Source organism: Schistocerca piceifrons, chromosome 1, assembly GCF_021461385.2.
Source record: "Schistocerca piceifrons isolate TAMUIC-IGC-003096 chromosome 1, iqSchPice1.1, whole genome shotgun sequence".
Classification (NCBI taxonomy): Eukaryota; Metazoa; Arthropoda; class Insecta; order Orthoptera; family Acrididae; genus Schistocerca; species Schistocerca piceifrons.
Window position 1 is genome coordinate 516,080,310 of NC_060138.1, and position 25,797 is coordinate 516,106,106.

The 25,797-nt window shown below is 42.0% G+C and overlaps 1 protein-coding gene across 2 annotated transcripts in view; it reads right to left on the minus strand.

The window, feature by feature from the left end:
- The window catches only part of LOC124797917 (ras GTPase-activating protein-binding protein 1), a 152,200-nt gene that overhangs the window by 22,232 nt on the left and 104,171 nt on the right, over positions 1–25,797 (minus strand). The window contains exons 9-10 of one of the 2 annotated variants that reach the window (XM_047261059.1): positions 19,630–19,786; positions 3,195–3,316 (exon numbers count right to left, since the gene is read on the minus strand). In XM_047261059.1, the coding sequence (XP_047117015.1) occupies positions 3,195–3,316; positions 19,630–19,786 (279 nt within the window). Of the gene's footprint in view, positions 1–3,194; positions 3,317–19,629; positions 19,802–25,797 lie in introns of both variants that reach the window. The other variant, XM_047261052.1, reaches the window with a different exon arrangement.

Genomic DNA, 25,797 nt, shown 5'->3' on the forward strand with positions numbered 1-25,797 from the left:
AACCTATTCATGGGTCGCTTAGAGGAAGCCTTCTTGGTTACCCAGGCCTGCTAACCCAAAGTTTGGTACAGATTTATTGATGACTTCTTCATAATCTGGACTCACAGTGAAGAACAACTCCAGAATTTCCTCTCCAACCTCAACTCCTTTGGTTCCATCAGATTCACCTGGTCCTACTCCAAATCCCATGCCACTTTCCTTTACGTTGACCTCCATCTGTCCAATGGCTAGCTTCACACGTCCGTCCACATCAAACCCACCAACAAGCATCATTGCCTCCATTATGACAGCTGCCACCCATTCCACATCAAACAGTCCCTTCCCTACAGCCTAGGTCTTCGTGGCAAACGAATCTGCTCCAGTCCGGAATCCCTGAACCATTACACCAACAATCTGAAAACAGCTTTCGTATCCCGCAACTACCCTCCCGACCTGGTACAGAAGCAAATAACCAGAGCCACTTCCTCATCCCCTCAAGCCCAGAACCTCCCACAGAAGAGCCACAAAAGTGCCCCACTTGTGACAGGATACTTTCCGGGATTGGATCAGACTCTGAATGTGGCTCTCCAGCAGGGATACGACTTCCTCAAATCCTGCCCTGAAATGAGATCCATCCTTCATGAAATCCTCCCCACTCCACCAAGAGTGTGTTTCCGCCGTCCACCTAACCTTCGTAACCTCTTAGTTCATCCCTATGAAATCCCCAAATCACCTTGCCTACCCTCTGACTCCTACCTTTGTAACCACCCCCGGTGTAAAACCTGTCCCATGCACCCTCCCACCACCACCTACTCCAGTCCTGTAATGCGGAAGGTGTGCACGATCAAAGGTAGAGCCACGTGTGAGAGCACCCACGTGATTTACCAACTGACCTGCCTACACTGTGAAGCTTTCTATGTGGGAATGACCAGCAACAAACTGTCCATTCGCATGAATGGACACAGGCAGACAGTGTTTGTTGGTAATGAGGATCACCCTGTGGCTAAACATGCCTTGGTGCATGGCCAGCAAATCTTGGCACAGTGTTACACCGTCCGGGTTATCTGGATACTTCCCACTAACACCAACCTGTCAGAACTCCGGAGATCCTGTTTTTATGTATAAAACCTACTAGGCCAGCCGAAGATAAGGAAGATTAACTTCAAGACATCACAAAGCCACTGTTCCTTAAAATTGTTTGAATGTAAGAAGTTCACCAGTTAATAATCTCAATTTTGTGGAGCGTAATACTAATGAAGGAAAATAAATCAGCAAGATATTTCACGCTGACGTTTTACACCAGAGTGATGGCAAAATGTGAAATTCATTTTTTCAGAGCTTTTTAAAAACGATCACTGAAATTCCAAATTCAAACCATGAGAAGTTAACAGTAGACAATGTCTGTGACATCCAGCCACGTGGCTTGCACCCCACAGCACATTGAATTTAAGAGGTTTTTTTTTTTAATTCTTCTGCTCTGATTGGATAAAGTACTACTGACATTTACAACCAGATGCATTAGAACACTGTGTCAACATAAAAGTTGACAAACTTTGGGTGATTTCTCTGCACTTAATATATTATTTCACAAATGCAAGTATTTTACACTAAAACTCAAGAACATGATTCCACTAGAAATCTAAACATTTCACACAATGATGACTACGCAGTTGCTCAATATAGTCCTACTTCACAAAGACCATTGAAACATCGGGAACTCCAATTGAATACATTACAACTGGAAACTGGTTAATCAACCAAAACCCTCACTAATTACATATTGATTCGAACAGGAAAATTTTGTGAAAATGAAGCAGCAAAAATCGGCAATTTTTATAAGATATAGTGAATTTCATTTTGCTATACAGACTGCAGCTTTGAAATTGCATTGTATCTTCTAACCTCATCAAGGCTGAAGTAACAGTTCATTTCCTGTGTAACTAGTTTTGATGCGATAACGAAAACAGCACTGAATTTGGGTAAAAATATCACCAATTTTGGCAACAAAAAGCACCAAATTTTGGAGGGAAGGGGAGGTGCAACAGCACAGGATACACAGACTTTGGTAAAAAAAAAAAAAAAAAACGATTTGGAGAATCAGCAAATTTTAGGGGGAAAAAAATTGGTCAAATGTGAGTACGACTCTCACTCTGAGGATTTCGTACAAACTTACTTATGTATCCATACCACTCATCCAACCTGAAAATCCAGAATCTTTGTGATTGTTGCCGGCTATCGGCACTGATACTGACGACAAATCGGTTCCGGGACTTATAAGGCTTCAGAGAATGTTTTGAGCCTGAAGTCTGGTAACAAATGGCAAAAGAAATATTTTTCGTGCAATATAATTACAAATTAATAGTTTGCAGATTTTTCCTTTTTGTTGCACTATTGCTTACTGCCAGATTTCATAATTCTACATCAACAGGAAGTACCATATACTTTTTTTTATGAGCAAGTACCAAAATGTGTGTCATAACTGGCCATATCTTTTGACTGCTCTGACATATAATCTTAGGTTTTGTACTCCACCAACATATCGTAGCAGAACATTGTGTTTTCTACAAATTTTAACTTCATTCATCAATCTGCCCACAGGAATACACACACACACACACACACACACACACACACACACACACACACACACACACACACACACAGACCGATCCTATAAGGGTTCCATGTTTACTGAATGAGGTACACAACCCCTTTTTTATTAAAAAAAGAACACCGCCAAATTTGGGGAAAAGGCCATAAAATACAATGATCTTTTCCCATTCTAACCTACCAACTGAAAGGAACAACCACAAATTCTGCTGCAATTTATTTAAAAATGGGAAGTTGAGTTCCAGGCATGTTAGAAATTATGAAAAAACTTGGCAATCTGTGAATAGTTTCATATTTATTCCTTAAAAACAAACATGCCTTAAAATGATATTAATTAAAAATGAATATCACACTGTGTGTGTGTGTGTGTGTGTGTGTGTGTGTGTGTGTGTGTGTGTGTGTGGAAGGGGGGGGGGGGGGGGGCGCATGCGTTTTGTCAGTGAAGGAGTGATTCTCTCACTCTGTGTGCATGTGCACATGTGTATGTGAATTTTGTAAATCTATTTTTTCCAAGCTCCGCAGAGCAACAAGAAACTGGATTACGCATGTAAAAAGCACACTATCTCATTTTATAAGGCAACAGAAGTTATCATATACTTCCTCACCTTTAGATCCTCTTCAGTTGCATGATGAGGAATATTTCCCAAGAACAGCTGATGAGAGTCTGGATACTGTTGCATAATCCCAGTACCAATCCTGCGGCTATCTGCATCTGCTGTTACATTTCCTATTGACATGCAAAGTAGTAATACAACTTAGCACCAACACTACCAAAATCGATTATTAAATTCCAGATAAAACAAATGGAAACATTATTTTAATGTAATAGACCCACATATGTAAACTCACGGTGGCCACCAAACCTTTATTTCAAATTCAAGGTTTTTTCCAGGTTAAAATAATGATTTTCCAGGTTGACATTTAACGTATTTTTACCTAAATGAGGTTAGCAAATATACTGTGCTAGAAATAACAAGTAATATATTGTTAAAATATATATCATACAAGCTGAACCATATCATGTTATGATGTACAATACATTGTCTATAGTGCAATCAATTGTATTCCAATTGCATTCATTCATACAACAATGTTCGTTTAAGATAGACTCCTGATGATCATCTGATGATTAATAAAAGGCAGGCACTCTTAAATACAGAGTCATTTCTCATGAATAGCTGTAGAATGTTCCATTTCATCCTGAAAGATTACTTTAAGTTTCATCTAGAACTTTCACCTTAAAGGTTTCCAAGGCAACAATATCCTAAAATTGGTTTCTTTAACAAAAAGATGTCATTGTATGATTCCATAACCACTACAAATCTTATGTTTCACATTTTGTTTTTGTTCCACAGTATTACTTTTATTGTGTTAATCAGTTTTCAGCTTACAAGGCGATCTTCAGACATTTACTGAGTAATGCCTTGTAAGCCGAAAACTGGTTAATACAATAAAAGTAATACTGTCGAACAAAAGGAACTGGTGCTTTTCATTTATTATAATGCTGCTCTACCAAGAACCGATTGAAGATTCTGAGGACATTGTTTTTCTAAATTTTGTAAACATGCCTACACTATGCAGTATGTAGTGACAGATCAGTGCAACGGCAACTTTTAGGACATGCTGCAAGGTCCAATTCCGAGGAAACCTTATGGCGAGCCATCAATTATTATGAGAGATATAACAATTTAACTACTGAAGAAAGCTGAATTCTCACCTCTTCAAGTCCGTGATATGCAGTCTGAAGAAGCATACACTGCACTTTTTAACTTAGACCGGCCCTACTGTAACATACATACTAAGGTATAAACACACTCACGCACAGAGGGGGAGAGGGAGAGGGAGGGAGAGGGAGAGGGGGAACGGGGGAGGGAGAGGGGGAACGGGGGAGGGAGAGGGGGAACGGGGGGAGGGAGAGGGGGGAAGGGGGGAGGGAGAGGGGGAAGGGGGGGAGGGGGGGAGGGAGAGGGCGGAAGGGGGGGGAGGGAGAGGGCGGAAGGGGGGGAGGGAGAGGGCGGAAGGGGGGAGGGGGAGGGGGAGGGAGGGGGAGGAGGGAGGGGGAGGGGAGGGGGAGGGGGGATGGAGGGAGGGGGAGAGAGGGGGAGGGGGGATGGAGGGAGGGAGAGAGAGGGGGAGGGAGGGAGAGGGGGAGGGGTGACGGAGGGAGAGGGGGAGGGGTGACGGAGGGAGAGGGGGAGGGGTGACGGAGGGAGAGGGGGAGGGGTGACGGAGGGAGAGGGAGAGGGGTGACGGAGGGAGGGAGAGGGGTGACGGAGGGAGGGAGAGGGGTGACGGAGGGAGGGAGAGGGGTGACGGAGGGAGGGAGAGGGGTGACGGAGGGAGGGAGAGGGGTGACGGAGGGAGGGAGAGGGGTGACGGAGGGAGGGAGAGGGGTGACGGAGGGAGGGAGAGGGGTGACGGAGGGAGGGAGAGGGGTGACGGAGGGAGGGAGAGGGGTGACGGAGGGAGGGAGAGGGGTGACGGAGGGAGGGAGAGGGGTGACGGAGGGAGGGAGAGGGGTGACGGAGGGAGGGAGAGGGGTGACGGAGGGAGGGAGAGGGGTGACGGAGGGAGGGAGAGGGGCGACGGAGGGAGGGAGAGGGGCGACGGAGGGAGGGAGAGGGGCGACGGAGGGAGGGAGAGGGGCGACGGAGGGAGGGAGAGGGGCGACGGAGGGAGGGAGAGGGGCGACGGAGGGAGGGAGAGGGGCGACGGAGGGAGGGAGAGGGGCGACGGAGGGAGGGAGAGGGGCGACGGAGGGAGGGAGAGGGGCGACGGAGGGAGGGAGAGGGGCGACGGAGGGAGGGAGAGGGGCGACGGAGGGAGGGAGAGGGGCGACGGAGGGAGGGAGAGGGGCGACGGAGGGAGGGAGAGGGGCGACGGAGGGAGGGAGAGGGGCGACGGAGGGAGGGAGAGGGGCGACGGAGGGAGGGAGAGGGGCGACGGAGGGAGGGAGAGGGGCGACGGAGGGAGGGAGAGGGGCGACGGAGGGAGGGAGAGGGGCGACGGAGGGAGGGAGAGGGGCGACGGAGGGAGGGAGAGGGGCGACGGAGGGAGGGAGAGGGGCGACGGAGGGAGGGAGAGGGGCGACGGAGGGAGGGAGAGGGGCGACGGAGGGAGGGAGAGGGGCGACGGAGGGAGGGAGAGGGGCGACGGAGGGAGGGAGAGGGGCGACGGAGGGAGGGAGAGGGGCGACGGAGGGAGGGAGAGGGGCGACGGAGGGAGGGAGAGGGGCGACGGAGGGAGGGAGAGGGGCGACGGAGGGAGGGAGAGGGGCGACGGAGGGAGGGAGAGGGGCGACGGAGGGAGGGAGAGGGGCGACGGAGGGAGGGAGAGGGGCGACGGAGGGAGGGAGAGGGGCGACGGAGGGAGGGAGAGGGGCGACGGAGGGAGGGAGAGGGGCGACGGAGGGAGGGAGAGGGGCGACGGAGGGAGGGAGAGGGGCGACGGAGGGAGGGAGAGGGGCGACGGAGGGAGGGAGAGGGGCGACGGAGGGAGGGAGAGGGGCGACGGAGGGAGGGAGAGGGGCGACGGAGGGAGGGAGAGGGGCGACGGAGGGAGGGAGAGGGGCGACGGAGGGAGGGAGAGGGGCGACGGAGGGAGGGAGAGGGGCGACGGAGGGAGGGAGAGGGGCGACGGAGGGAGGGAGAGGGGCGACGGAGGGAGGGAGAGGGGCGACGGAGGGAGGGAGAGGGGCGACGGAGGGAGGGAGAGGGGCGACGGAGGGAGGGAGAGGGGTGACGGAGGGAGGGAGAGGGGGACGGAGGGAGGGAGAGGGGGACGGAGGGAGGGAGAGGGGTGACGGAGGGAGGGAGAGGGGGGGGGGAGAGAGAGAGAGAGAGAGAGTGAGAGAGAGAGAGAGAGAGAGAGAGAGAGAGAGATTTCCAAAATAATGTTTGAAAACCTACTATAGTTTTATTATATAATGTACTTTTAGGAAATGAACAACTATTTTTCCTGTTTCAGTTTTTCATTTTTATTTTTTCCAAAAATGGTCTTAAACATCCACATGGTGAAACACGTTTTGTCCTGCAAAACTGTACCACCACCATAACAAATTTTAATGCCTCTTTGTGCATAACAACCTGCAGGCCTGATGGAGAATGTTGGAAGTTCTGGAATTCATAGGAGATGAAATGAAAAATGGAAAAAAGCATTTCGGTAACAACGGAAGTGTAGAATTTGGATTCACAGAGCACCCGGCAGTAACACATGCTTTACCGGTACATGCTCAATAGTGCATTTTAAACAGTAACATTATTTCGTTCTAATTAAGATGCTTCATTTTTGTGTTCTTACAATTTTAAAAAGATGACAGATGATCTGCAAACCACATAATTGAGAGTTTGCCATACTTGTGTAACTTTATTTGTATTGTTTCCTTTTTATCAATTTCAGTAACATTTTATAAAATCACTTAACATATATAGACATCTACCCATATTTTACAAACATAAACAAATTCTGCTTTGACCTCTTCAAGTAACAAGTTTTACAAACAAATAACTTGGAACATTTATAAATTGTTATAATTTATATTGTATTACGAACAGTATGATCAAAAACCAACAAAAATACACTCCTGGAAATGGAAAAAAGAACACATTGACACCGGTGTGTCAGACCCACCATACTTGCTCCGGACACTGCGAGAGGGCTGTACAAGCAATGATCACACGCACGGCACAGCGGACACCAGGAACCGCGGTGTTGGCCGTCGAATGGCGCTAGCTGCGCAGCATTTGTGCACCGCCGCCGTCAGTGTCAGCCAGTTTGCCGTGGCATACGGAGCTCCATCGCAGTCTTTAACACTGGTAGCATGCCACGACAGCGTGGACGTGAACCATATGTGCAGTTGACGGACTTTGAGCGAGGAGGTATAGTGGGCATGCGGGAGGCCGGGTGGACGTACCGCCGAATTGCTCAACACGTGGGGCGTGAGGTCTCCACAGTACATCGATGTTGTCGCCAGTGGTCGGCGAAAGGTGCACGTGCCCGTCGACCTGGGACCGGACCGCAGCGACGCACGGATGCACGCCAAGACCGTAGGATCCTACGCAGTGCCGTAGGGGACCGCACCGCCACTTCCCCAGCAAATTAGGGACACTGTTGCTCCTGGGGTATCGGCGAGGACCATTCGCAACCGTCTCCATGAAGCTGGGCTACGGTCCCGCACACCGTTAGGCCGTCTTCCGCTCAAACCCCAACATCGTGCAGCCCGCCTCCAGTGGTGTCGCGACAGGTGTGAATGGAGGGACGAAAGGAGACGTGTCGTCTTCAGCGATGAGAGTCGCTTCTGCCTTGGTGCCAATGATGGTCGTATGCGTGTTTGGCGCCGTGCAGGTGAGCGCCACAATCAGGACTGCATACGACCGACGCACATAGGGCCAACACCCGGCATCATGGTGTGGGGAGCGATCTCCTACACTGGCCGTACACCACTGGTGATCGTCGAGGGGACACTGAATAGTGCACGGCACATCCAAACCGTCATCGAACCCATCGTTCTACCATTCCTAGACCGGCAAGGGAACTTGCTGTTCCAACAGGACAATGCACGTCCGCATGTATCCCGTGCCACCCAACGTGCTCTAGAAGGTGTAAGTCAACTACCCTGGCCAGCAAGATCTCCGGATCTGTCCCCCATTGAGCATGTTTGGGACTGGATGAAGCGTCGTCTCACACGGTCTGCACGTCCAGCACGAACGCTGGTCCAACTGAGGCGCCAGGTGGAAATGGCATGGCAAGCCGTTCCACAGGACTACATCCAGCATCTCTACGATCGTCTCCATGGGAGAATAGCAGCCTGCATTGCTGTGAAAGGTGGATATACACTGTACTAGTGCCGACGTTGTGCATGCTCTGTTGCCTGTGTCATGTGCCTGTGGTTCTGTCAGTGTGATCATGTGATGTATCTGACCCCAGGAATGTGTCAATAAAGTTTCCCCTTCCTGGGACAATGAATTCATGGTGTTCTTATTTCAATTTCCAGGAGTGTATTTAGATGAGAACTACTTTCTGCCATAATTTTTGCTGCTTAAACTAACATTTTTGTCTTCTTCGATTCTAAAAACCCTAATTTCAGATTGCGTTCTTTTTCTGGCGAATTCTTGTTCTTGTAGTCATTCAGTTTCACTTAGTTGTTTCTTTTTATCATCTTTATACAATGAACTTGCATTACGAACAAACAGAATTAAGCTTTCGTCAATTTTGAAATTGTGAACACCACAAATATCATCATAGATCACAGCATAAATGTGTCTGAACAACAAGACCTTTTTTTCCATTTTGATTCTCAACAATACACTTAGAGTTTACTGAAAAACTTCATTCCACAACAGCATTTCCGTGCGAAAGTATTAATGTGATTTTGAGAAAATCTACACAACATTCGTTTTGTGAAACTTTAATCACACTCATCCAAAATTAATTCAAAGAAGTTTCACTTCTTTTGAACAATCTCATTCCTGTTTGAACATAAGCAGATACCAACAAACTCTTGTTTAACACAATCTGCTTTTACGCCAAATAACCTTTCGCAAGAGACGAGAATTTCGAGGCACAGTGTGAACCTTTTTACAGCCGTTTCTTGATTTAATGTTACTGAAGAGTCAAACATGAAATGGCACGTGTAAGTTTACATTTCAGTGGTGATTTTTCAAGTAGCTTTTGTATCGTGGCAGGAATATAAGAACGCATTTCTCCTTTAAGCCTCAAGACGTCAATCGGGTCCTTAACTTTTTTAGGGCATCTTGTGTAGTAAAATCCCATGCAAAGCACTGCACAGTGATCAAATTCTCCTTATCCTTCATGTCAATCTTCATGAGGGATTTATCATTTACCACAACGTCTGATTTGACGAGTTGCTGAATGAAAGCAGTGGTAAGAGTGAACAATTCTTTGTACAAAATCATGTAAAAAACCTTCGAATGCACATGCAGTCACAGCAAAAAAAGCCAATTCTGGACCTAAGAATCTGTCTCCTACTGCTTAAGATACCATTTTCAAACTCACTGAATTAGTGTGTTTTATTTTGAGCCATTTCAGAACATAATTTCTTAGATGTGGAAGAATTTTTAAAGCTCATTCAGTCACATTTGCATTTTCGATCCCTCCCATACCACAGAATTGCAAAAGGAAATATGAGGCAGCTGCATATTCTGCATATTGGCTTCTTCAGGTAGGTGAATCATGAAACAAATAATATAAGACCCTTAAAATTGTGCAATTTCCCAATTTGTTTGTGACATGCCAGTTTTGAAAGCTCCATGAACTACATGCATCCTGCAACTACCTAACTGTAACAGTTGCATGTTTTCAGAAATTTCTTTTAGCTCATTATTCAAGGCCTTCAAAACTTTAAAATTCATGTCTGGTCCATCCGTCGACGACTGCAAATTTTTTGGAGATTCTGCAAACCAAAAGATCATTTCGTAGCATTTGGTAGGTCACTGGCCCTTGTGCATTGAATAAAAGCAGAGTAAAAAATCGAGCTGAAACCTGTGACTTATTTCGAACCCAAAATCTAATATGAATGTCCATTTGTGTTTCTCAAGAAACAGTGTTTAAACTCTCATCAAATTCAAGAACAACACTGTCACATTGTTTAATCATGTCAATAAGTTTGGCATGAACATATGGAGCAATACCATAAACAATACTGCATGCATTTTTTGTCCTTTGGGACTACATTTTTGTCACAATTGGACTATCTGGAAAAATATTGGGAAATAATGATATGCAAGCAGCAGAACTTCGGACTTGCCAATAATTATAAATTGTACGTAAGCACCACAAGATTTCAGCTTTTGAGACATTTTCCAATAATAAAAATGACTGCACTGAAGATTTTTTAGAGGGTCAGTTTTTTGAAGCTGGTGTCACACCTGCTTCTGCAGTACCAGTTGCCTTGGAAGAATAGCTAGACAGTGAAATTCCTGTGAAATTTAAGTAGTGTTTAACTTATGTTGTTGTTGTTGTTGTTGTTGTTGTTGTTGTTGTCTTCAGTCCAGAGGCTGGTTTGATGCAGCTCTCCTTGCTACTCTATTCTGTGTGCTTCCTCTCCCAGTACCTACTGCAACCTATATCCTTCCGAATCTGCTTATTGTATTCATCTCTTTGTCTCCCTCTACAATTTTTACCCTCCACACTGCCCTCCAATACTAAATTGGTGCTCCCTTGATGCCTCAGAATATGTCCTGCCAACCGATCCCTTCTTGTACTCAAGTTGTGCCACAAATTTCTCTTCTCCCCAATTCTATTCAATACCTCCTCATTAGTTATGTGGGCTACACATCTAATCTTCAGCATTCTTCTGTAGCACCACATTTCAAAAGCTTCTATTCTCTTCTTGTCTAAACTATATATCATCCATGTTTCACTTCAAAAATGGTTCAAATGGCTCTGAGCTCTATGGGACTCAACTTCTGAGGTCATTAGTCCCCTAGAACTTAGAACTAGTTAAACCTAACTAACCTAAGGACATCACAAACATCCATGCCCGAGGCAGGATTCGAACCTGCGACCGTAGCGGTCTTGCGGTTCCAGACTGCAGCGCCTTTAACCGCACGGCCACTTCGGCCGGCTGTTTCACTTCCATCCATGGCTACACACCATACAAATACTTTCAGAAATGACTTATCTATGCTTGATGTTAACAAATTTCTCTTCAGAAACGCTTTTCTTGCCATTGCCAGTCTACATTTTATATCCTGTCTACTTCAACCATCATCAGTTATTTTGCTCCCAAAATAGCAAAACTCATTTACTACTTAAAGTGTCTCATTGCCTAATCTAATTCCCCCAGAATCACGCGATTTAATTAGACTACATTCCATTATCTTCGCTTTGCTTTTGTTGATGTTCAATCTCATATCCTCCTTTCAAGGCACTGACCATTCCGTTCAACTGCGCTTCCCGGTCCTCAAGGTTTTTATTTCTTCTCCATGGATTTTAATTCCTGTTCAGAATTTTTCTTTTGTTTCCTTTACTGCTTGCTCAATATACAGATTGAACAACATTGGGGATAGGCTACAACCCTGTCTCACTCCCTTCCCAACCACTGCTTCCCTTTCAAGCCCCTCGACTCTTATAACTGCCATCTGGTTTCTGTACAAATTGTAAATAGCCTTTCGCTCCCTGTATTTGACCCCTTCCACCTTCAGAATTTGAAAGAGTATTACAGCCAACATTTTCAAAAGCTTTCTCTAATCCTAGAAAAGTAGGTTTGCCTTTCCTTAATCTATCTTCTGAGATAAGACGTAGGGTAAGTATTGCCTCACGTGTTCCAACATTTCTACGGAAACCAAACTGATCTTCCTTAAGGTCGGCTTCTACGAGTTTTTCCATTCGTCTGTAAAGAATTCTTGTTAGTATTTTGCAGCCATGACTTATTAAACTGATAATTCGGGGGACTTGTCAAACTCTTCATGCAGTATCGTATCTCCCATTTCATCTTCACCTACATCCTCTTCCATTTCCATAATATTGCCCTCACGTACATCGCCCTTGTATAGACCCTTATATACTCCTTTCACGTTTCTGCTTTCCCTTCTTTGCTTAGAAATGAGTGTCCATCTGAGCTCTTGATATTCATACAAGTGGTTCTCTTTTCTCCAAAGGTCTCTCTAATTTTCCTGTAGGCAGTATGTATCTTACCCTTGTATATATGCCTCTACATCCTTACATTTGTCCTCTAGCCATCCCTGCTTAGCCATTTTGCACTTCCTGTCGATCTCATTTTTGAGACATTTGCATTCCTTTTTGCCAGCTTCATTTACTGCAATTTAGTATTTTCTCCCTACATCAATTAAATTCAATATTTCTTCTGTTCCCAAGGATTTCTACTAGCCCAAGTCTTTTTACCTACTCGATCCTCTGATGCCATTCTCAAAGCTACCCATTCTTCAACTACTTTATTTCTTTCCCCCAATCTTGTCAATAGTTCCCTAATGCTCTCCCTGGAACTTTCTACAACCTTTGGTTCTGTCAGTTTATCCACCTCCTGTCTACTTAAATTCCCACCTTTTTGCAGTCTCTTCGGTTTTAATCTACAGTTCATAACCAACAGATTGTGGCCAGAGTACACATCTGGCCCCAGAAATGTCTTCCAATTTAAAACCTGTTTCCTAAATCTCTGTCCTACCATTATATAATCTATCTGAAATGTTCCAGTATCTCCAAGCCTCTTCCATGTACAAAACCTTCTTTCATGTTTCTTGAACCAAGTGTTAGCTATGATTAAGTTATGCTTTGCGCAAAATTCTACCAGGTGGCTTCCTCTTTCATTCCTTACCCCATTCCATATTCACCTACTACATTTCCTTTTCTTCCTTTTCCTTTACCTACTATCGAATTCCAGTCACCCACGAGTATTAAATTTTCGTCTCCCTTCACTATCTGAATTAATTTCTTTTATTTGATCATATATTTCATCTATGTCTTCATCATCTGTGAAGCTAGTTGGCATATTAACTTGTACTTCTGTGGTAGGTGAGGGGTTTGTGTCTTATCTTGGCTACAATAAAGCGTTCCCTATGCTGTTTGTCGTAACTTACCCGCGCTCTTATTTTTTTATTCATTATTAAACCTACTCCTGCATTATCCCTGTTTGATTTTGTATTTACAACCATGTAGTCACCTGACCAGAAGTCTTGTTCCTCCTGCCACCAAACTTCACTAATTCCCACTATATCTAACTTTAACCTACCAACTTTCCTTTTAATTTTATTTTTTTGTCAATTATTATGAAAATACTGGATTGTTGCCACAGCACCCGTCTTAAAATAATAATAATAATAATAATAATAATAATAATAATAATAATAATAATAATAATAATAATAATAATAATCCAATCCTGGATTTCTTTGTCAAACTATGTTCCTTGGGGCGCTGAGAGTCGATGTTGGGTGGAAAAGTCTTGAAAAGAATTCTTCCATTAAAAATGATATTCTAAAAATCTTAACTGCACATCATAGTAGGTCATATGCTGAGGCTAGACATGCATTCCTCCCAATTACTTTCTGTAAAAACTGAAATATAGCAAAAATCATCATGGCAGATTAAATACAATGATTTCCAAAATCAACACAAATAATTCGAAGATCAAAACGAAGAACAGATTATCTTAATTTTAAAAAAGGATTCCAAATACAATTTGCATAGTTGCAAAGAAGATAGAATTTTTAAAAAGTTACTATCGAGATATTTGTTGTTTCATAATGGCTGATATTTAAGGAGGTTGATGCACTCGGGCATAAAAGTTAGAGAGATCATTTTTAATGCAAAGATAATTCTAATCAACATCTTCCTCCCCTACATCAACTCAGCGTCCAGCGTCCCAACGAATACAGTTCAACAAAGACACCTAAATTTCGATTTTTTATCTAAGACGATGACATTGTGGCAACATTCAAGTCTTATAAAAAATAATCTTACCTTGTTCACTGATTTGGGATTGAATTTTCATTGTGTCAGATTCTTGGCATAACATAAATGTATTCATCAGAAGAGACTTCTGTTTACGGAAAGTTTGTTTTCGGATGTTAGCATGGCTGCCCAAAGCACTTTTCCCCATTGTCGAAATATTTATTGTTGCATTGCACCAAGAGCATAATGTATTCATTATTAATTAGGTGTCACACATAACCCATGGATAAACTGACTCTTATGTACTCTGGTGTCAAGTTATACTCAGTTTGGCATCACTGAAAAACACTGCACTCTGGAAACGTTATGAGCCTGTTAAACAGTGCGACAATTCACACAATCATCTCCGTTACTGGCAGTTTCTGCTGTCCCCTTCCATTTCAGAAAGATATAGATGGCGCTAGTCTTTGAAGAGTTGTAACAATGCCAGTCAGCTACTTTCAAGCAATAAAAAATCCCTGTGATAGTGCGCATGCACAGCTACGATGACGCAGAAATCCGTGTTTGGTCTTTGCACTGCTTGAATGTTTCTCGTCTCATTTCTAGTTAGATTCCCACACTTAGTGGTGGGCAAACATCTGATATGCATACCTTACTATTAAAACTGAAGCATAACCAAGAAATAACTGAATGTGTGAACTGCAACAGATTCAAAACTATTGAGATGAGGAAGAGATATGGGGGAGAGAGGGGTGAGGTGAGGGGGGGAGGGGGGGTGAGGGGGTGGAGTGACATGAAGTATAGCCCCACTAACTGACACAGCTATGTGCATGTGTTAATCTGGCAGCTTGGCGGTGCCATAAAAAATTTTCCAGGTAGATTCTGGCTCTCACTGCTTATGCACCAAACAGCCATACTCCTAGTAGCCAGAAGTGGGAGAAGGCACTGCTTATACGCAATTTCAGCTCTACGCATGCATGACATGCTGTCTGGCAACATGGCATGTTTAAAAAATTGCTGTTGGAGGAATAATTCAGAACTTCAGAAAACCAGCCTTCCCACTGAATTCCTATATTTTTGAGGTTGTGTTCGCACCATTTTCGGCTGACCCTAAGCATGTTAATAAAATTACTCCCAATACAACATGAAATTGTGTTTACAATTAACACTGCCAATGTAAAGTCATCCACAAGAACTATCAATCATTTTACTAAAAAAAAATAAAAAATAAAAAAAATAAAAAACCACCACCACCAACAACAACACAGAATCAAACAAAAGAAAACTTAGTTGTGATAAACAGATCTCATATTGGGGCGGTGTCTAATATAGGTTTGCGTAGGACACTTACTGAAATGCGAGAATTTAGTGTGGGTAAATAAAGCCTTTAATCCCAGCTGCGATTTCGCACAAACAGACGCTCCAATAACATTGTGTCTCCTGAACAAAGAGCCTCTTCAGGAAAGAAATTACGTCGAGTCACATGCATGAAGATATTACCTGAATGCTTCTTAAAGCAACCATAAATTGATTTAAAAAATGTTTTTGTATACAAAAATGAAGTGATGAATATTATTTTAAAAAGTCCATGTTCTTCACGGAAATTCAAGGTCTTTTCCAAGTTTTTACCAGTTTTTATCAAATTCAAGGCTTTTTGCCCATTTTCAGGTTTTCAAGGTTTGGTGTGTATGTATTTGCCTTAAATGAAATCTGGATGGTTGTGCAGGGATTTGAATCATGCTGCTCCTGAATGCAAGAGCACTGAGTCACACCCTGCTCCACTGTACCTGGTGAAAGCAAAGAAGGATTCAGAACAGAAGTCGACAAGGAATGCAATAACAATAGTGGCAGCAGCAAACAATCTGCGCCTCTTATTTTACTCCATAGACTGACAGTCGGTGAAGCCATTTAAAAAATTATGAACATGAATGCCTACAGAGAGACGACAGTACTTAATAGGGAAGTAGCAATATCTGGTAAGTGCAATCCAAAATTTGAGGTGGGCTCGAGCCAATGAATTTCCCTGAAAGGGAGAAGTACATATCAATTTCAACAGTATCTTACTGGATGCTCTTCCAGATGTACACAAAGCTTGTTTTCATAGTGAATTTCTTCGTAGGTGAGGCCACTGGCTGAAGCGTGTGCCTTATAAAATGTTAACTTGTGGAATTCCACATAGCACAAATAAAAATATTAATCGGGGGTGAAGGAAGTTTAAATCACACACACAAACACAAACACAAACACACAAACACAAACACACAAACACAAACACAAACACACACACACACACACACACACACACACACACACACGGCAGTTACAGAAATAAGAAATCTCAAGATGAATGCAGACAACACAGAAGACTAGGACATCAGGGAAATTAGCATTAGAGGGAACCTGGGATGGAAATGAGATTGTAAGAGCCAATACCAATGTCTGTAATCATCACAGTAGGCCTTACCTCAATGAAAAACCACATAGTACAAAATCACTTGTATCAACATAGCAGCAGCTTAACTGAATCCTGGAATTAACATATACAGTGTGCACAGAAGCTACACAAGGGAATTACTACAATCAGATGTGAATATCTCCAGTTTTTTAATAAGTGGGTTCAAAGTAATGCGAGCTGTTGTGGTAATACGTACGCTGTCACGTACTGTTGAACATGAAGAAGAGATAACACATCTATAATGTTGAAACAGTGGCTAATTTAAAAGTGTTGCCTGAAACACCACGTTTCTCATAACAAATTATGTACTGTTAAATACGAAGGATTAGATTACAAATTGTGGTGATTCTGTGCTGAAATTCAGGTTGTACTGGATGATGTGTGTCACTAATATTTATGATTTGAAGAATTACATAAAAGGAATAGTGAAAAAGGAATACAACAGAGTTTGACATTCCATTGAAAAGATCAACGAAAACAATCAATTTTTGATAATATAATGTTAACAGACATATTAAAAATCTACTCATCAAGCAGTGGCAGGTGAACACACACACAACACACACACAGGAGGATTTAACAAGCTTTTAAAGCCAGTGGCTTTTTCTTCTTCTGGCAGAAGAGTTTAAGGGGAAGGAAGAGGGGTGAAGGAAAAGGATTGGGGAGCTTTAGGGAAAGGGGTACAGTTCAGAAAAAGTCACCCAGAAGCCCGGGACAGGGGAGACTTACTGAAACGGATGAGAAGGAAAGATCAGATACTTAGAATCAGGTCAGAATAGGCACCACAATCAGACATAAATGGCCATCCTATTTTCCAAGTAATTTAAGAAAATCACAGAAACCAAAATCCCTATGGCTGGACTGTGGCTTCAGCTCAACTTTTTCTGAATGTGAGTCTACATCTACAACTCCATCTACATCCTGCAAACCACTGTTAAGCGCATGGCTGATTCCATTGCCTTAACTACTGTAACTCTCATTTGGCAAAGGGAGATTTCCCAAAACTGTGCAGTTGGTTGTAGTCAATCCTGAACAGTCTTAAGGACTTACTACTGCCCAAAAGCTGCCCACTATTAAGGCACACACATTTTCAACTTTCTAGCCATTGGAGGGGGGAAAAAAAAAAAAAAAAAAAAAAAAAAAAAAAAAAAAAAAAAAGCTACTAATAAAGTACAGTCTGTTCGAGCTCAATTACTATTCTATACAAGAATGTCTTAGAAGAATTAACTTCTAATGGGATTTGTATGCAATATTAGACTACTGAACAGCTTCCGGTGTAGTAAGAAGATCATAAATTATTTAAATTACTATGCTGAGCTACAACAATAAGAAATAAGGTGACTGGACAAAATATTAGTCACAACATTAATACAGCACACTAGTCATTCTGAAGAGCTGCAGATTGTGTACAACTAACCAGCAGTCACATGACCTTCCACTGCTGACATATGTCATTACAGTGAAGTGCGTGTAAGTGCCCCTTGGTTGTACAGGATCAGCGCATTAGGATAGACCAACATTGAGACAGCTCAGAATCACAGAAAGGAGCTATTGACTTTGGATAACCTATGACTGACATGAATAAAGTTCGCCAGATTTTTTTTGTTGTCTCAATATCAGACTCTCCGTGTGTCTACAAGGAAATGTGTACTTCTCATAGCCAAGGAACAAAAAAAAAAGGGTGTCGTAAAAAGATCGAAGTGCAAAGGATCCGAGATAGTTGTCATGTCCTGTCAATGACAACTGCCTCACATGATCCTACATTTCCCTGTAATCCATACTGATCTTCTCCAGAGTCAGCTGCTACCAGTTTTTCCTTTCTCCTGTAAAGAATGAGTGTTAGTTTTTTGAAGCCATGACTTATTAAATTGGCAATTAAGAGATATCCACACCTGTCACCACCTGCTTTTCCAACTGATGTTAGGGATATTCAATGTTTGAATTTGTTACTTCAAGAGAAGGATCTGTTACTCCTAGCATGTATGGTAAAATCAATACATTCACAGAAAAGCTTCCCCTATTTGAAAGGCAGCTTTCTACAGGGAATTAACTTTTTTTGAAAGCCTTTCATCGGTATAGTTAGTTTTAGGCTCCTATTTCATGGCTTATCAACAAAACATTGTGCAATCTTGTCAGCCTTTTGAGACTGATTTAGAAAATCAATTTAAATTGGACAGCAGAAATTTTCTAGGATTAAACCTGCAGAAATGGCCCAGTTCAATGACCCAACACTGAAGAGCATGCTGTGTCTTGCAGCAGCAACAAATCACAATCCAAATATTTTGTCACTCATAACCAAAAAAGGAAAGTTGCTTCACAAACATGAAGATATTAGTTATTTTTCACTTGAATTTGATGTTTCTGCTAAACACATCCAGTGTCAATGTGCTTGCTTGCTCATGGCTCCTCACCACCCAGTTTTGCTATATGCAGAGTGTTGACTATTCACAGGGCCCATCCCTGCCTGCATGCAGCAGGTTCAGTGACTGCACCCAAGTTAGTACCTTGCACGTCCCTGCCTGGATGTGTTTGCAGAGCTCTCCACCATTCTCTGGCGGGCACACATGCTGGAATAGCCTACTCTAGAGGATCTAAACGTTAGTGAATGGCTCTTACTGAATATGGTATACCTGAAGAAACTTTAAGACACTCATACTCACCAAATTATGGTTAATATCAAGGTTAGAAGCAGGGTTACACCATATTCACACAATGTCTCCTGGATGTGATTAATTTTTTGTCCAGTGTACTTATCTTACATAAATAAAAAACTAAAGTACAGATTTTTGTGATCACTGTAGTAATCTGTAAATGATATTGGATGTATTTTAAATTTTTCCAGAACCTTACACTTCCTGTGTGAAATATGTGATGCATATTTTCATAAAATTCTTTTTGGTTGTAGACTGTGCCGTGTTGTAAAATAATAGCATGTAGCTTATATACCCTGATGAAATCAACATGCAACAATGGCAAAATGTATATACTGTAGTTCACAAAGTGACATGATCTACAACCCAAATGAATTTAATGGACACTGACTCTGCCTATTAAAACTTATAAATATATACATTAGTGTGTATGTTACTTCTTTGGTATTTTCCAACTCCAAAGGGATCACTTCACTATGTCTGCATAAATTATACATTGAATTAACCTAACATAAGCAAGTCAGACATGCGTAAATACAGCTACACTAACATGCAATAACATACCATTGTCATCACCAAACGTTCCTCTGCCAGTACCAGAAGAGCGGTCTGGTCGGATAACACCACGGATGCTGCCTCCCCCACGAGCACGTGCACCTCTTTGACCTTGAGATAAACCACCTGGACCACTAAGACCAGCCATCTGAGAGTCGACACCATGCTGCACCATTGGAGGCTGTTACACAGTGCCACACAGCAACGATACAGTACATACAATGTTGCGTTTGTGGAGGCTATTGCCCACAAAACCCTTTTAAGGGGGATAGGACGTCAAACGGGATGACTAGAAGCAAGAGAGGCACCACACGACATTTTAATTTCCACTGTCTATACTTTTACAAACAAATTCATAAAACTTTGTCAGCATGACCAAGAAGGATTCAGGATTCATACTCATAGCAGTGGAAGTTCAAAAACGTAACACAATAAAGTTTTTTTACATGTGAAATTTCATCATTTTTCCACTTACTATATGCTGCATTTGTTGCTATACGTACACTTTTCTATACAAACCATACTTACAGGTGTATGAAACTCTAGAATTTATTTGATTTATGAAAAAATGAATGAGCTGTTACATTTTAAACTCCATATTTAGAAAATACTCAAATTTTATAGTTAATTACGTCAATTTCTAATAGATTTGGAAAATTCTACGCACCTGCAAGTATCGTATGTATGCTGTGCAAAATTCATCAAAGATTCTCTCTTACTTATGAAGAAAAGTGTACCTATAGCAATAAACGCACTAGGTGAAAAAATTTATTAAATTTCACTTGTCAAAAATATATATATATATATATATATATATATATATATATATATATATATATATATATATATATATATATATTGTTAATGTTTTTGAAGTTCCACTGCTGTGAGTGTGAATCCTGAATCCTTCCTGGTCCTGCTGACAAAGCTTTATGAATTGATTTGTAAAAGTATAGACAGTGGAAATTAAAATGTCCTATGGTGCCTCTCCAGCTCCAAGTCGGCGTGCTTCATGTCCTACCCCCTTTAAGTGTTTCACTTAATATGCTACACAGGAATAGCAGTCAATGTAGTATGAGGGGGTCAGTAAAAAGTAATGCCTCTTTTTTTTTTCACTTATATAACGTTTAAGTGAAAAATTCCCCCCCACCCCCATGAACCCTGTATCTTGCTGTTGGTGGAGTGGCTTATGTGCCTCAGCAGTACGAGTAGCCATACTGTAGGTGCAACCACAATGATGGGATAACAGTTGAGAGGCCAGACAAATGCATCTTCCTGAAGGAGGACACAGAAGCTTCTCCAGTACTTGCTCGGGCAACAGTCTGGATGACTACTGATCTGGCTTTGTAACGTGAACCAGATCAGCCTTTCTGTGCTGGTACTGCGAACAGCTAAAAGCAAGAGGAAAACTACAGCTGTAACTTTTCTCAAGGATATGCAGAACTACTGTGTGGTTAAATGATGATGCCATCCTCTTGGGTAAAATATTACAGAGTCCCCCATTCGCATCTCCAGGCAGGGACTACTCAGGAGTATGTTGTCATCAGGAGAAATAAAATTTGTCTTCTACAAATCTGAGTGTGGAATGCCAGATCCCTTAATCAGGCAGGTAGATTATAAAAATTTAAAAATGGAAATGGACAGGGTGAAGTTAAATACAATGGGAATTGTGAAGTTCAATGGCAAGGGGAGCAGAACCTTTGGTCAGGTGAGTACAGGGTCATAATCACTAAGTCAAACAGGGGTAATGCAGGAGTGAGTTTAAAAACGAGTAAGAAAGTATGAATGTGGGTAAGCTACTTTGATTATCATAGTAAATGTATTAGGGTAGCCAAGATAGAAAAACAGTCTGCCACTATCACAGTAGTACAAGTCTATATGGCAGTTAGCTCTGCAGATGGAGGGATTGAAGAAATGTATTAAGTGACAAAAGAAATTATTTACACACTTAAGGGAGATGAAAATTTAAATGTGATGGAGGACTGGAATTTGACAGTAAGAAAAGGAAGAGAAAGAAAAATAGGAGGTAAATATGTCCTGGGGGAAAGGAATGAAAGGGAAGCCACAAGGTAGAATTTTGCAGAGTATAATTTGAGCTTCACTAACACTTTGTTTATGAATCATGAAAGAAGCTCGTGTATGTGAGGGAAGATTTCAGATCTATTATATAATGGTAAGACAGATTTAGGAACCAGATTTTAAATTGAAAGACATTTCCATGGGCAGATGTGGACTCTGAACACAATTTATTGGTTATGAACTGTAGATTAAAACTGAAGACACTGCAAAAAGATATTAAATTAAGGAGATGGGACCCGGATAAATAGAAAGAACCACGGGTTGTCGAGAGTTTCAGAGAGAACGTTAGGGAACGATTGACAAGAAGGGAAAAGAAATACAGTAGAGGACGAATAGGTAGCTTTGAGAGGTGAAATAGTGAAGGCAGCAGAGGATCAAGTAAGTAAAAAGATTATGGCTAGTAGAAATCCTTTTGTAACACGAAAGATATTGAATTTAATTGATGAAAGGAGAAAATATAAAAAAGCAGTGAAAAAGCAGGAGAAAAGGAATACAAACGTCTCAAAAACTGACATCGACAGGAAATACAAAATGGCTAAGCAAGGATGGTTAGAGGACAAATGTAAGGATGTAGAGGCATGTCTCACTAGGGCTAAGTTAGATACTGCCTACAAGAAAATTAAAGAGACCTTTGCAGAAAAGAGAGCCACCTGTATGAATATCAAGAGCTCAGGTGGAAAACCAGTCCTAAGCACAGAAAGAAAATCTGAAAGCGGAAAGAGTACACAGAGGGTCTATACAAGGTGGATTACTTCAATGTGGTTTTATAGACATGGAAGAGGATGTAGACGAAGATAAGATATGAGATATGATAGTGCGAGAAGAATTTAAGAGCACTGAAAGACGTAAGTTGTAACAAGGCACTGGTATTAGATGGTATTTTGAAAGAACTACTGATAGCCTTGGAGAGCCAGCCATGGTAAAAGTCTTCTGCCTGCGATGTAGGGGACAGATGAAATACCTTCAGACTTCAAGAACAATGTAATAATACCAATTTCAAAGAAAGCAGGTGGTGACAGGTGTGACATCTCTTAATTACCAAATAAGTCATGGCTTCAAAAAACTAACATAAATTCTTTACAGGAGAAAGGAAAAACTGGTAGCAGCTGACCCTGGAGAAGATCAATACGGATTACGGGGAAATGTAGGATCATGCGAGGCAATACTGATCCTATGAGTTATCTTAAGAGATAAGTTAAGGAAAGGCAAACCTACGTTTACACCATATGTAGACTTGGAGAAAGCTTTGGACACTGCTGATTGGAGTACACTGAAATTCTTAAGGTAGCAGGAGTAAAACATTGGGTGCAAACGGCTATTTACAACTTGCATAGAAACCACATGGCAGTTGTATGGGTTGAGAGGCTTGAACTGGAATGGTGGTTGAGAAGGGGTGAGACAGGGCTGTAGCATAACCACGACGTTATTCAATCTGTACGCTGAGCAAGCAACAAAGGAAACCACAGAAAAATTTGGAATAGGAATTACAGTTCAGAGAGAAGAAATAAAAAACTTTGGGGTTTGCCAATGACATTGTAATTCTGCCAGAAATAGCAAAGGACTTGGGAAGAGCAGTTTAACAGAATGGACCGTGTCTTGAAAGGAGGGTATCTGACGAACATCAACAAAAGCAAAACAAGGATAATGGAATTTAGTCTAATTAAATCAGGCGATGCAGGGGGAATTTAGAGTATAAACAAAACACTTTGCTATTTGGGCAGCAAAATAAATGATGGCCAAAGTAGAGAGGATATAAAATGTAGACTAGCCATGGGAAGAAAAGTGTTGTTGAGGAACAGAAATTTGTTAACATCAAATACAGATTTAAGCCTTACAAAGTCTTTTCTGCAAATCTATGTATGGAGTGTAGCCATGTACGGAAGTCAAACATGGGTGATAAACAGTTTACACAAGAAGAGAACAAAAGCTTTTGAAATGTGGTGCTAAGAATGCTGAAGACTGGGCGCGTGTATAAGGTAACTAACTACGAGATACTGAATAGAACTGGGAGAAAAGAAATTTGTGGCACAACAACCTGACTAGAAAAAGTGATCAGTTGATAGGACACATTCAGAAACAATAAGGGATCACCAATTTATTACTGGAGGAAGTGGGAGGGAGTACGGGAGTCAAAAATTGTACACAGAGACCAAGAGATGAATACAATAAGGAGATTCAGAAGGATGGAAGTTACAGTACTTCTTAAGAGATGATGAGTCTTGCACAGGACAGAGTATCATGGAGAGCTGCATTAAACCAGTCTTTGCACTGAAGACTACGAGTGAAAAATTCTGATTTGGTTGTATTCCACAACACTGCTTCCCAAACCTATTGCAGTAGTAATTTTCTACACCAACAGATGACAATACAGCAGACGCTTACAAAATGGCTGACTTCGATATTCGTATTAGACAGTGTTCTGAGGGAGAATTGAATGCAGAAGCAGAAATGCCCATTCGCATTCATGAAATACTGAAATGTGTATGAAAATGTAACAGTGGACATCAGCACTGTTAGATGATGGTTTCATCACTGTAACAAAACTGAAGGACAAACACCTTTGGCTAACAAAATATGGAGCAGTAGGCCACTGACTGCAGTGACTTCATACAACATTCAGCAAGTTGATGGCATCATTCATGGCAACCGTCGGGTGACTGCAGTTGATTTGTGTCCCATTATCTTCCTTAGTAAAAGCGGTGTGATGAAAATTTTTCAATAACTGGTGTACTTCATGGTGGGGGAACTTGGGGACCAAGAATGTAAGCTGACCAGAATGAAGAGACAAGAAAAACAATTGCCTCCTAACTCTTAAGGCATTTCTTTTTGGAGGAAGAGAAGTTTTTGGAAAAGATTGGTAAGAGACAAAAAATGGGTTCATTCTGTCCAATACATCACAGCCCCAACCAGCATGACAATGTGAGACCACACATCAGTCGTCACGCCACTGAAGAGAGAGTGAAAACCGGATGCAATGTCTTTTCCCCGTCCCCCACACAGCCCTCACCATCAGACTTCAATCTGTTTGGCCACTAAAAGAAGCTCATTGCGGGACTCACTTTGAAGATGAGGCGGCCTTGGAAACGTCTGTGCACCAATGACTTCAGAAGCGCAGGACCTTGCATTTTCCCACAGTGGAATACATACCCTTGGTAAAGGGTGGACCACAACTGTGGAAATGGCCAAAGATTATATCACCATGTTATGGTTTTCAAGCCACATAGTTGCATTTTGGGAGTAGGGGATGAAGAAAGGAAGGAAGGAAGAAATAGGTGGCATTACTTTTTGACTGACCCTCTTATCTGACAATTAAAACCCAAGTCTTTCACTTAAAATGCTACATAGAAGTAACAGTAAATTTAATATATGCCAACTGAAACCCAATGGCATTTTAGTAAAAAATTAGAATACATAATAAGCAAAGCAACAACACTGATTATGGGAGTAGTAGGAAATGAAAGGACAAACAAGGGAGAAATTGACACTTGTTTCATGTACAACCTAGCTTTCCAGTTTTTGAAGCAAACACAGCATGAGAGTAGCATCCATTCAGTACACACTACTGCCTATCTTCTGTGACTGGAAGCATTTGAGTAACTGTTGTGTATACAGTATCAAAAGCAGGTATATTATCAACCAAATGAAACAGCAATCCACTAGAACTAACAACTATTTTTGTGCCACCGGTTTAATGAACAGATGTGAGATTTCAAAGTTCTCCTCTGCACATGTAGAAGAATTGTTTTTCGTGGAATGCTGAAAAGAAATGATTGGATGATTTATGTAAACGCAAAAATGTTTCCCGAGATTTAACGGTAATCTATCAGCATCTTCACTGAGAAATCCAACAGGCAAAATGATGGGACAGTGTTTCATTTGAGGTCCTTATGCAACAGAAATTATGCTATAGGAGCACTGCTAACGATACGAGTATCTTTCACAGGACAATTTGGAAAAAAATGGTAGTTTGGTATTTGTACTGAATAGTAAACTGAAACTCTTTGCCTTTACAAATGTCTGCTTGTGTTTGTGTATGTGCGGATGGATGTGTGCGCTCGCGAGCGCGAGAGTGTATACCCCTTCTTTCCCCCTAAGGTA